This window comes from Anoplopoma fimbria, chromosome 14, assembly GCF_027596085.1.
Source record: "Anoplopoma fimbria isolate UVic2021 breed Golden Eagle Sablefish chromosome 14, Afim_UVic_2022, whole genome shotgun sequence".
Lineage (NCBI taxonomy): Eukaryota > Metazoa > Chordata > Actinopteri > Perciformes > Anoplopomatidae > Anoplopoma > Anoplopoma fimbria.
In genome coordinates, this window is record NC_072462.1 from 4,691,465 (window position 1) to 4,703,375 (window position 11,911).

Consider the following 11,911-nt stretch of genomic DNA (forward strand, 5'->3'; position numbering starts at 1 on the left):
TGTGCTACGCTCCATTTCCTAGTCGTTGGACTTTCTGATGGTTTGGAAAACAGGCGGGGATTACTCCCAGGCTCACATATCTACTTACTTGTAGGAGTGTTTACACTGCAAATAGAAAACTCACTCTGGTTTACAGAAAATGTGAATCGAGGCCCTGCTTTGCTCAGAGCTCTTAGCTGTAGCTGTCACGTTTCGTCTCGGCCTGTATGGCCTCTTTGTTTACACTCATGTCTCCGTTGTGGGTTTCAAAGGGGAAGGGGAAGGACAGGGAGGCCAAGGATAAGCCGCAGAATGGACATCGCTTTAACACAGGGTCCTGTTTGGGCCCCAACGTGTGCGTGGTGTGTGATAAACCGGCATCTGGAAAGGACCTGCTGCACTGCTCCGGTAAGTGATAGCGACATTTTAAAACTTTCTTTTTCAATTTTACAAAAAAGCGCAATGTACAGAAACTTCAAGAGATTTTTCTTTCCCAGGTTGCACTGCAATCGTCCATAAGGGCTGTAAGGAATCTGTCCCCCCATGTTTGAAGGTGAGTTTCGTCATGAAATAGTAAAGAAAGAAAAAAATTGTTTGAACTACTCGTCTCTACTAGAGCCTGTCCTTGTGTGTGACCAGCCTCTTTTTGCATTACTTAGAAACTTCAGGATAAATATGCCGTTACCATGGTAAAGAACAGGACAGCATCCCTCCCACAGAGTGAGTTTACCACACAAAGATTTCCCAGTCACCCAACAGTTTTGCTGTCAAGCTCTGCTAGCGATGCTGTGCGTGGCATTTCCTGTTTTGTAACGTTTCATTCTGGGAGTGATTATTGTTAATTCTCTTTGCCTTCCCCACAGATTTCACAGTGAGAGACAGTCCTCCTCAGTGTTGTCTCCATCTCTACCTCTCTGCCTGTCGTGAAAGACACCGCCACCCAGCCATGTTTACTCTCTGGAACGTTCCCAAACAGTGACAGGTCAAAGAGCTCTCATGATAGGATGTGTGGATATTGGTGAAACTTTGTGGGTCAATATTGATTGCCCATGTTTTTTTCTTTGCGTAACAGTCGGCTCAGTGAGGGTTCAGAGACTGAGTCTGATGCCTGGAAGATGAACAGCCGGTCAGAAGAGCTCCTGCCGACTCCAGTGTCCTCCACCTCCACTGACTCATCCTTCGGAGAAGGTATGTGACAAGTATTGCTCATTGTTTTCAGTGTTTACAGATTTCAACATACCTATAAAGACGCAGATGGGTTTCTTATTTTTACATTCAATTTATGCACCCAAATGTTGTTGATTTTCCTGTTGGAATTGATGGCAAAATAGAGTGGTGTTATCAATTTGGATATTTAAAAAAAATATATATTCTTTTTATTAAATACAAATGTAACCAATCCACCCATGTAATCCGTAAATAAATGCAAAAAAAGCCCTAGGTCGTAGTTAGTTTTTTTTACTTTTGTTGAAATTGGTTGGTGATACATTATAGCCCAAAAACTAAAATACTATATACTACTTAAAGCTGTTAATTTACGTTTATTTAAAAATATTTTTTTATTAGTTTTTTAACCATACACTATTGTTTTTAGTTTAGTTGTTCATAAAGGATATTGTTTTTATTTAGTTTCAGTTTAGAACAATATTTTCCACTGCTTCTTTTTTCGTTTTAGTTAAAGATAAAAACCCCGGTTGGTATTTGTTTGTTAAATGGCAAAATGCATTGATCAACACCTTGAGTTACTCTCAAATCATTACCCACCAAAGTAAAACTTTTTTTTGTGGATCATGAAATATATTTCATGAGTAGTTTTGAGACCAATCTAATTAGCCCCAGGGATAAAGAAATACATTGAGATGAAGGGTGAAATTAAAGAGACCCATCTGTTTCTAATAAATGTTATAACTGAATCCTGCATTTTTGATTGAAAGTGATTTGTACTTCTTTAACCTCCCTAGACTGCGTTGATGCGTGTGTCCACGGTGACATCTCGGCTGATGCTGGGGACTACGAGGCCGAGTCGTGGAGTCTAACTGTGGAGCACAAGTTCTGCAAGAAGCAGGACAAACGAGCTGTCAAGAGGCAGGACGTGATCTATGGTGAGCAGATGTCAGAGTTATGAAAGAAAACCACTGGAATGTGTCATTTTCTGCCAGTGTCAGCGTTTCATATATAAATCATTTGAATGACTGAGAAAGAGATCAAGCTATGTGACGTAATACAACACATATTTTCATGTGACACACACATTGAATGTTGCCATGTTGAACCTCCAGAGCTGATGCAGACCGAGCTCCACCACCTGCAGACGCTACACATCATGGCCGAGGTTTTCCGGCGAGGCATGAGGGAGGAAGTGCAGCTAGATCCAGAGGCGTTGGAGCGGGTCTTCCCCTGTCTGGACCAGCTGCTCCACCTCCACCACGCCTTCTTTGCCGCCATGAAGGGGCGGCGACACGACTCAGCGCAGCCCCAGGGACACAGCAACTACCTCATCCAGAGAATAGGAGACGTCCTGCTCCAACAGGTGAGCTGGTCTTCTGGGTCTGCCTCTCTCTTATGTGTAATGGATGGAAACCAGCGAGGGTGTGAATCACTGTGTGTGTGTGTGTCTTTTTCTGCAGTTTTCAGATGAGAATAGTGATAAAATGAAGCAGGTGTATGGAGAATTCTGCAGTCGTCACAACGAAGCGGTCAACTTTTTCAAAGAGCTCCAGCAGCATAACAAGAGATTTCAGATTTTCATTAAGGTACCTGACTCTTCCATCTTCCTCCTAAAATAAAAGCAGAACTTCTGATCTGGAAGATTTAGGATAATTGTTGATTTTACTTATCCCAGCAACAAGGAAATAATTATTTGGTGAGACGGAGGGAGATCCCAGAATGCATCTTGCTGGTAACCCAAAGGATTACAAAGTACCCAGTGCTGCTGGAGAGGATCTTACAATATACTCAAGGTCAGTCAAATACCGCCCTCTACTGGTTACATGTCTATAACAGCACAATAGACAATATTTCAGTTTTAAAAAATACATATATACATGTAACACAAGATATCTAATTCATTCTTCATGTATTTCTCCTTCCTGACCCTTCAGAGGACACCGTGGAGCACGCCGACCTTTCCAAAGCCCTGGCTCAGATCCGAGAGGTGATAGCCGCCGTGGACCTGAGCGTCAGCGAATACGAGCGGCACCAGAGGTTACAGGAAGTGTGGAACCGCATGGAGAACCGCAGCGCAGCCAAGCTGAAGAACGGCCACGCCTTCCGCAAGCAGGACATGATGGGGCCGGGGCAAACGCTCAAACACCAGGGCCTGCTGCTGTGGAAGACGGCCACCGGTCGACTCAAAGGTGAGGCCGCAATTTTGTTGTGCGATGCTATTTTTGACTCATTTTTGGATGCGTGTACAAAATGATCAGTTAAGTGACATGTTTTGTCCTCCTTATCCTCACTTCCGTAGATGTCCTGGCACTCCTTCTCACAGATACGCTCATCTTCCTGCAGGAAAAGGACCAGAAGTACACATTTGCCGCAGTGGTACGCACACAAAATGATATCTTCAAGGCTGATCAGCCGCGTGTCTGATACGATGTCACACCCCATTGCCTGTTCGGTTTTATCTCGTGCCATTATCACATCGTGTCAAGAAAAAAATGTAATTTCCCGTTTGTTAATGTGCCTCAGGATCAGAAGCCTCCAGTCATCGCGCTGCAGAAGTTAATAGTGCGAGAAGTAGCAAACCAAGAGAGAGGGATGTTTTTGATCAGCGCGTCAGCCGCCGGGCCAGAAATGTACGAGGTCCACACGTCATCCAAAGAGGAGCGAAACACCTGGATGAGGCTCATTAGAGAGGCTGTAGAGAGGTGTGTATAGGTATATGCTTTATATATGTGTAAAGGAGAAGGAGGATATTGAGAAATGCAGATTTCACCATTTGCAAAAAGTCTAACCCGCAGTGATTTATTCTTCTGCTCAGCTGTCCGGAGGAAGAAGAAGAATCCACAAGTGAATCTGAAGAGGAGAGGCGAGCTGCCGAGGCTCGTATTCAGAAGATCCATAAGTTACAAGGTATTTTGAAACCTGTGGCATCGTTTATGTATTTGTATTGTTCTTTTTCTTCACGGTCTTGAACATTCTTTGCCCCTGAGCTAACGTTTCACAATGCTCCTTCTGTGAACCCGGTGAACTTGTGCATCAGAGAGTCTGATGAGCCAGGACCAGCGGATCTGCTCCAGCCTGGAGGAGAAGCTGCAGGTCTACGCGGGCCTGGCTGCTCTGAGTGGGAGGACGTGCCTGGTCGAACCGCGACTCCTCGTCCAGCCGCACTCAGAGGAGCTGCCCCAGGCTGCCATGTTGCTTTCTGCAGCTCTGCAAGAGGGTGAGATGTTTTTACTCGTACTGGTCCCTGCAGGAACACACACAGACAGACAGTGCAGATTTGTTTTTGTTTTTTACAACGCTGAACAACAAAGTAAGAAAAATATTGGACATACTTTACTCAAACCCGCCTACTTTAAAGCATCAATAGGGATAAACATTTAATAAATGGTTTATTACGCACTGTGATGGAGTTGAAAGCAGATACAACGACATTTTAAGGTGTTTTTTTAATGTACAGTATTTGTTAACAATTATGACCTCTACAGTATGAAGATATTTAATATTATAATTAGTATTTTTTAATACTATTGTCATTCATTCTGCTGTTTAAACAACAGCATTCACTTATGCGTGTCCTCAGTAATAGTTGCTGACAAATACATTAATAGAGACTTCTATCTAATTACAACTACATTATAGTGTGTTATAAATCATTTATTAATTATTTCTGTACTCTTTATTAATTCTTAATAGGGTAGGGGCATTAAGTGTATTAATCGAGAAGTGGGCAAGGTCACATGTTTCATTTAATAAAGAAATGCAGTCTAATCATATACATTTTTTTTCCTTCAATTACATATGTAATGGGATACATACATCTTATAGGCAAGCATATATATAACTTATATACTATATGTCAGGTTTATTTCATTAAAGCCTTTAAAAAGATGTTATCTTTGATTTTTCTCACAAAAGAGTCACGATTTCTATTCCAAATGTTTTCATTATTGCTTTTTTTTAAAGCATCTCTTGTCAGCATGAAAAAATTCAAGAGACAAGTCCAGAAAATATGAAATCAACAAGCTTTTTTTTTGTCCTTTAGAAACTCTCTGTCTCATATTAAACAGGTGTGAAGTGTTAGAGCAGCACACTGAGTTTCACACTTTCACACTGCTGTTTTTGTTTCCCAGCTGAGAACCTGAAAGCCACGCTGTCATCCAAGGCCTGTTCTCCATCGAGTCACAGCACGGAGTCGGACACAGACTCTGTGTTTGCTGTCAGCCCTGCTACGCCTGTACACCCCCCCTCAGACTACGAGGCCTCACCCGAAACCCCAGAGGCCAGTGAGGGGAGCTGGACTGAGACCCAGCTCCAGTCTCCATCTCTCCTGCTACCAACAGACGGGAATGACATCGACTTCAAGGTACAGCACAGTTTCTGCTACATTAAATATACACATCTTATAGCCACTCTCGTATGACCTCACTGTTCGAATAAAGATTGTGAATATAATAGGTGTTTGAGTTAAATATTGATGCAGAAGTATGATGTAATGTTTTTTTGTGATGGGGGAGGTACAGAGGTATTTGCAGAGGTATTATAGGTCATTATGGTCTGCTTCTGAACCTCACCGCTTTCCATTTCTTCACAGATGTGAGGCTTCAAGATTGCCAACAGTTGTTTAAATAATTCAGCACATTCTATTAGAATTACATTTCAGTCCTAATGCCATGAATCATTGATAAGCTCGTAATAAAGGAAGTCCATTCCGTTACCAAAAGTATTACGGCATTAAAAATGGATACGGAGACTTATTCCAATTACCATGGCACAGTTTTGTGACCTGTGAGGTAAATGACTCCGATAGGAGAGAATCATTTCATTATCCACTGCAGTGTGTGAATTCCACCCTAAACAGTGTGGTGGGGCACAATGCGGCCTCAGGGGGGAGCAAATGCTGCATGTAACAACTTCTAATTTTGACTCCCCCCTTATGTTAACATGTGAGGAAAATATTTAAACCTCCCTGTGAGTAGATTGTGAAGTTTAACTCATAAACTCAGGCTTGTTAATCTGCATGCCGTGTTGTGATTTTGTCCATTAACAGGTTGCTCAAAGTGTCCAAAGCTTGACGCATTTACTCTACAGTCTGCAGGTGAGTGCATTATTCAATATGCTGCTACCCACCTGCTACTTCTTATCCTGATCACAGCCCTCATCTTTATTATTATTCCAATCAGAAAGCCAGCAAACAAACAAGCCTCTTCTGTTCTCACTGAGAACATACTCCACGCTTTGTCAGTGCCATGCGCAGTCAGGATAGCAGCTTTAATATTCCTGCACTCCAGTAAACAGGGAACCAACGCTTCGCTCAGCTGTTTGAAGCCAAAGGGAGCGAGCTACAGGAGCAAGAATCCTATTGATCTTTTTTCTGCTGTGAGACGTACAAGAGTCTTTTGTTTCACTATACACACACACACACACACAGATACACACACAAACACAGAAACCCTGCTGTTAGGTATAAAATGGAAATTTGTGCCGAGAGGTTGTGTGTGTATATTTGCATGAAGGGATGTGTGTGCGCACTTTTGCCCGTCTATGTGAGTTTGAGGTTTTGATTTCAATGATATTTTCGTATTCAAAGTTCGGAATTCATTCTAGCACGTGAACCTGAAAACCGCAGTTCTACCAGTGGAGGTGGGCTCATTTCACCATGTGAGGTTCTGTTGTCTTAACACATAAAAAGTCAGGGCAGGTCAGATCAAATGTGTTTGCCCATTCAAATCGCCTTCTCCTATTACCTGTTGTGAGGATGCACATGTGGTTGAAGTGGCCTTTGCATTTCCATGTAGTTCATCTATGCATTCTGTTTCCAGGCCACCGTGACCATCCAGGACAGCTGCTATGAGGTCCAGAGGCTCCTCCTCCAAGAGAGTGGCCGCCCTTCACCCCGCGCCCAGCGGCCGCACCTTCCGAGCATCCGGGGCAACACCCTGCAAGAACAGGAGAAGCAGCGCAACCTGGAGAAGCGGAAGGAGGAGGTGGCGACGGCCCAGCGGCTCCAGGGCCGACTGCGCCAGGAGAAGGAGCGCTGGGAGAGGGAGTGCCAGGCCAGGGAGAGCCAGCAGGGGGAGCAGGAGAGCAGGCTGGAGGAGAGGGAGAGGCAGTGCTACCTGGAGACGGAGAGGCTGAGGCGCGAGCGGGAAGAGTTGGATGAGCAGCTGGAGGACTACCAGCAGAGCCTGGAGCGGCTCAGGGAGGGCCAGAGGAACGTGGAGAGGGAGCGAGAGCGTCTGGAGAACCAGCAGAAGCTGCTCCAGACCTGGAGGCACAGCCGGCAGAGGAGTCTGCCAACTGTGATTCCTCACATGGTCATCCCTCTAGATGGGCAGCAGGTATGGGGGGTACTCACACACAACTGAAAACTGTCTATGGATTTGAAAATGGCTTCTGATGTTTATTCTGAGGCGCTAATCGAGGGCTCAATAAAGCCTCTGACTAAAGCTCTTGACCCTGACATGAGTGTGAGGTAGTTATGTAGTGTTTATGGAGTATTTCTAGGCTTAACTTGTTAATGAGAAGCTTTTCTTTGACAGCTATCAGCCTGAGTTTGGCTGGTTCACTCATTCACACACAGCAGCTCAATCCCCTCTTGATATACGACCTGCGATAATGAGAGCAATTTCAGCGTCATTTGTCTTAGTGCTCCAGCAGCACCACTCACCAATAAACATCTTAATGATTGATGATAATTAAACCATTGCAAATAAAAGCCCCCGACAAAATAATTAAAACCAGAGGCACGCAGCCCCAAGAACCCAATCAATCGCGTCCGAAAAAAAGGACTTAAATCATCGACACTTTGTTTGGAAAGGCACTACGGTGAAATGTCCCCCGCAGCTGGACGGCACGGAGGATAAAGGGTGCACTGTTCTCCGTGCCCTTTAAGTCTCAATGTACCTCACAAGGACAGGCAGCAGTGGGGGAACTAATATAGCTCATACATCCATGCGAGGCTCTGCCGGGTGCTGCTTTGTGCTGCTCGGTTCAGCAGGTGTGACGGTTCAAAAGAGGCACACAGAAAAAGCACTCCAATGGACAGACAAATGAGCAGACGTGTTACAATATTCCTTCTCTCCCTCATTAATTTACACACCACAGTGGGCTTATTTTTTTTATTTTATTTTTTTCTTCCAGGCTCAATGCGATGAGGCTCTCCTGGCTTTTTTTTTTTTTGCAGACTTACTTATTTCCATTTATCTATTTTAGTCGGCGTGGAGGCTGCATTAACAGCAATGGTCTGACAAAGGCGTGCGGAAGCAGTGGATGTCCTAATGTTCCCCTGCTAATGTTTTAGCCAGAGGCAGCAGTTCACAGGGTCAGAGACAGATCGAATGACACACTCACTCACACACTCACACACACACACACACACACACACACACACACACACACACACACACACACACACACGCAAGCTCTCAGGTCGTTTCTAATTAGCTGTGCTGCCTCCGCTCCGCAGAGGAAAGGATGCCATGTTGATGTGAAGGTGGGACAGCAGAGAGGGGGTATTAGGAGAGTAGTCTGTAAGAGAGCAGTGATACCTTTCACAATACATTAAAAGGTCAGTTTGGCAAAAATGACTCAGCATTTTTCCCTCCTTACTCTACGTTACCTCTAGTTTGTGTCTGGCCGTGCATTTTTTTTTTGGTTTCATTTCTCCAGGGTTTTGAGATATCCCACATCAATACAATGGTGATTCGTTTGTGACGCTCAAAGCAGTGGAAGTTTTCATTTAGAAAAAAATCTGCAGCAAAGTGTCTTTTCAGAAATAGACTTAATTACTCAGGAGAATTCACAGAATACACAGTGAACAGGTTTCATAGCAACCGCTTTCGCAGAATCTACAAGTCACAGTGAAGTCTGTATACTATCCAGACTTGGTGTTTTTTTTCTATGCTGTGAGCCATACAAGTGAAACTCTATTTGCTTCAATTGTATTGAGTAAAAGCAGAAATCTTAGAGACAGATGTTTTGAGAACCTGGACAAATAAAACCACATTTTTTATCAGGTATACCAGATGCCTCTAGAGGTAAATGGGAAAATATGTTTTGAGTGAGCTGCCCTTGTAATTCTTTTAAAATACAGCTTTAGAGAAAATTATCTGAAGGTCTATTAACAGAACCTCTCGTTGCTTTTGGAAGTTTGAAATTATAAAATGTATTTCCTGATTCTCCAAGCGAATGCATCAGTGCATTGTTAAATGATTTCAAATGTGTAGAAACAATCCAATCATCAACGTTCGTCATCCGTGCAAGAATATGAGCTTCATCTAAAAATGCCTTTTCACAGTGTGATTTTCACCGTTCATTTCTGTCTCTGAACATGACCGTGATGACGCTCTCTCTCTCCTCCAGGACTCGCCGCCAAGTCAGTCCAGAGACCTCGCCGGTAACGGCTCCGTGTTTGTGAACGAGGCTGCGTTCGCCAGCACCAGCGTCAACAACCGTCACGTCCACCACAAGAGAAATGACCCCAGCACGCACAATTGTCTCAACACCCTGCTGGCAAGATCCAACAGCAGACAGACCCCCTTGGCTAAGAATCCCCACAGCCCACACTCAGACTCCCAGGGATGGATGATGGGGACAGGATACCTCTACAGCCCGGCAGGAAGGCTGGAGCTGCAGCACACGCCCAATGGTAAGAAGTTTTACCGGCTGTTATACAGGAGGTTTAAAGCAAAACACAAATTGATATGCGGCAAGGGGCCAATTAGGACTCATATTTTCATTTTTCTTGTCTCCTGCTACCATAAAACATGTTATTTAGGATAGTTTGGTCTGTGTTTTGGTCTGTCTGGTGTGTAGACTAGGGCTGTAACTAAAGGTTATTATCATTTCACCTGTTGTTTATCCTTTGATCTATAAAATGTCTGTAAAATGCCTCTTACGATATCCTGAAGGCCAAGGTGCCATTTTCAAATGTCTTATTTTGTCCAACAAACAGTCCAAAAGCAAAAGACATTGACAACGCGTTTTATATCATTAAAGACTTTGTCTCCAAGCCTTTTTGGCTTGTAACCCCTAAACTAAAGCAGTGTCTAAATGTTTCAGAAGTTTGATTGGAAGATCTAAAATAAGAACTCAAATGAGTAGTTGGTTTTCTTCATTTTACTTATTCCAGTGATTATCTACTGAAACTCTTAGATTTTACTCTATTTCCTCTTTGTTTTTGGTAATATCTATAAATCAGGCTATGAATGATATATGAACAACCCCCTCAGTCAAAACCTTCAGAATATAAAAAGGTGTAGTTGGTGTATGAAAGTTCTGCTGAAGTGGAGATTTCTGTTTATGAGTATTAGAAAAATCATAGATGGCCTTTACAGATATTGATTGTAAAATTCACTACATTTTTTGAAGCGCTACAGGTGCGCTGTATTTTATCACCATGAAACTTCCCCAGATGATAACTTGCATCTCGACAGACAGGTTTTGTGAAATGGTATCTTTAAATATGCAAATGAGGCATTGGCTGATGCTTACTTTGTGGGTGAATTTAGAAATCTACATACGCAAATAGGCAGTTAAAAAAAGCAGTTAAATATTTCCACTAGTCTGAGAGAAAGAAAAAAAAATTGACCAGTGCATGAAAACCAATGTTTTTGCCTGGGTTGTGTCACTTTAATTATTACTCTAATAAGGACACTTTTAAAGCAATTAAAGGTAGAAACAAAAGCTACGGAGAAAATGATTTGATTAGATTGTTGAGCACGTAACTTAATTCATTTCCGTATTAAGATTTGAGATTTCTTTTAAAGATTGCATCGAGTGGCTCAATTAATAATTTCCATTACTGGTTATGCTTAATATCCTGTATCTTAGCTCTTATGGCGAGACATTACACAGCTCGAATGCCTCTTGTATGTGACAGCCGTGTGCGGTTCTCATCCTGTCTCTGCTGCTCTACATAAGTGAGGAATCTGCTTCCTGTGAGAATGTAAACAAACCCCTCCGTCTGCAGAGTGTGTGACAGTGTACTGTACGCACACTATCCCTGGTGAGGCCCTGTCTGTCCTTCCTCTCAGTTAATCAGTGTCTCCTGACAAAGACACCACCCTTCCTCCACCACCACCTCCACCTCCACCTGCAGCGATCCGTGCCCCGCCCCCGCCGCTGCCTGCCAAACGAAGAGAAAATCAATGGTTCCTCTATCTATCGACTGGCAGGGCAGACAACAGGCATGTGAATCACAGTTCACAGGCGATGGCGGCCTGATTGGGACATCGATCTAAAAAAATCTTTACAAAACTCATTACGGCACGACTTGTCGTCGCATCAGGAGAAGGGCGGGGGTGGTGGTGGTGGCGGGGGTGGGGGGGGATAGGTGCGAGCAGGGAAATGAGAGATGCGTACACGTATTAATCTGCGCTTTGCTCGCGATGTATCTGCTACACTCCCACGTTCGCCTGTCCCATAATGCATTCATGCACAAGCTCATTCTAATATTCATGACAGGCGGTGTTTCATCCCTTGTAAAAAAAATGACCTCAGTGTTATGTCGAGTTTCAGGTATTGTTTACCGGCACAATGTCTTCCTCATTGATCAGCTTATTAACCTTTCCTCGTTATTGAGCACACATGAGCCCCGGTGAAACCTGAGTCACTTGTTAACAAGCCAGGAGTGTATACGTGGCTGCAATCTACAACGCGCCCTGCGTTCCAGCTCGCATCTACCCACAATGCATTCCTCAGTGCATCCCATGAGAGCCTGCAAAGAAATACTCCGAAAAGACAGTGAATAAAATCGGCCAATCGT

The 11,911-nt window shown here is 43.7% G+C and overlaps 1 protein-coding gene across 1 annotated transcript in view; it reads left to right on the forward strand.

Moving 5' to 3' along the window:
- arhgef28a (Rho guanine nucleotide exchange factor (GEF) 28a) overlaps positions 1–11,911 on the forward strand; it is a 39,051-nt gene that overhangs the window by 23,793 nt on the left and 3,347 nt on the right. Inside the window, 19 exon segments of the mRNA XM_054612401.1 lie at positions 252–387; positions 477–532; positions 639–699; positions 843–873; positions 875–961; positions 1,052–1,167; positions 1,941–2,081; positions 2,259–2,509; positions 2,607–2,732; positions 2,822–2,939; positions 3,081–3,335; positions 3,446–3,522; positions 3,670–3,848; positions 3,962–4,053; positions 4,184–4,363; positions 5,277–5,509; positions 6,194–6,241; positions 6,966–7,484; positions 9,508–9,793. Coding sequence (XP_054468376.1) covers positions 252–387; positions 477–532; positions 639–699; positions 843–873; positions 875–961; positions 1,052–1,167; positions 1,941–2,081; positions 2,259–2,509; positions 2,607–2,732; positions 2,822–2,939; positions 3,081–3,335; positions 3,446–3,522; positions 3,670–3,848; positions 3,962–4,053; positions 4,184–4,363; positions 5,277–5,509; positions 6,194–6,241; positions 6,966–7,484; positions 9,508–9,793 — 2,992 coding nt within the window.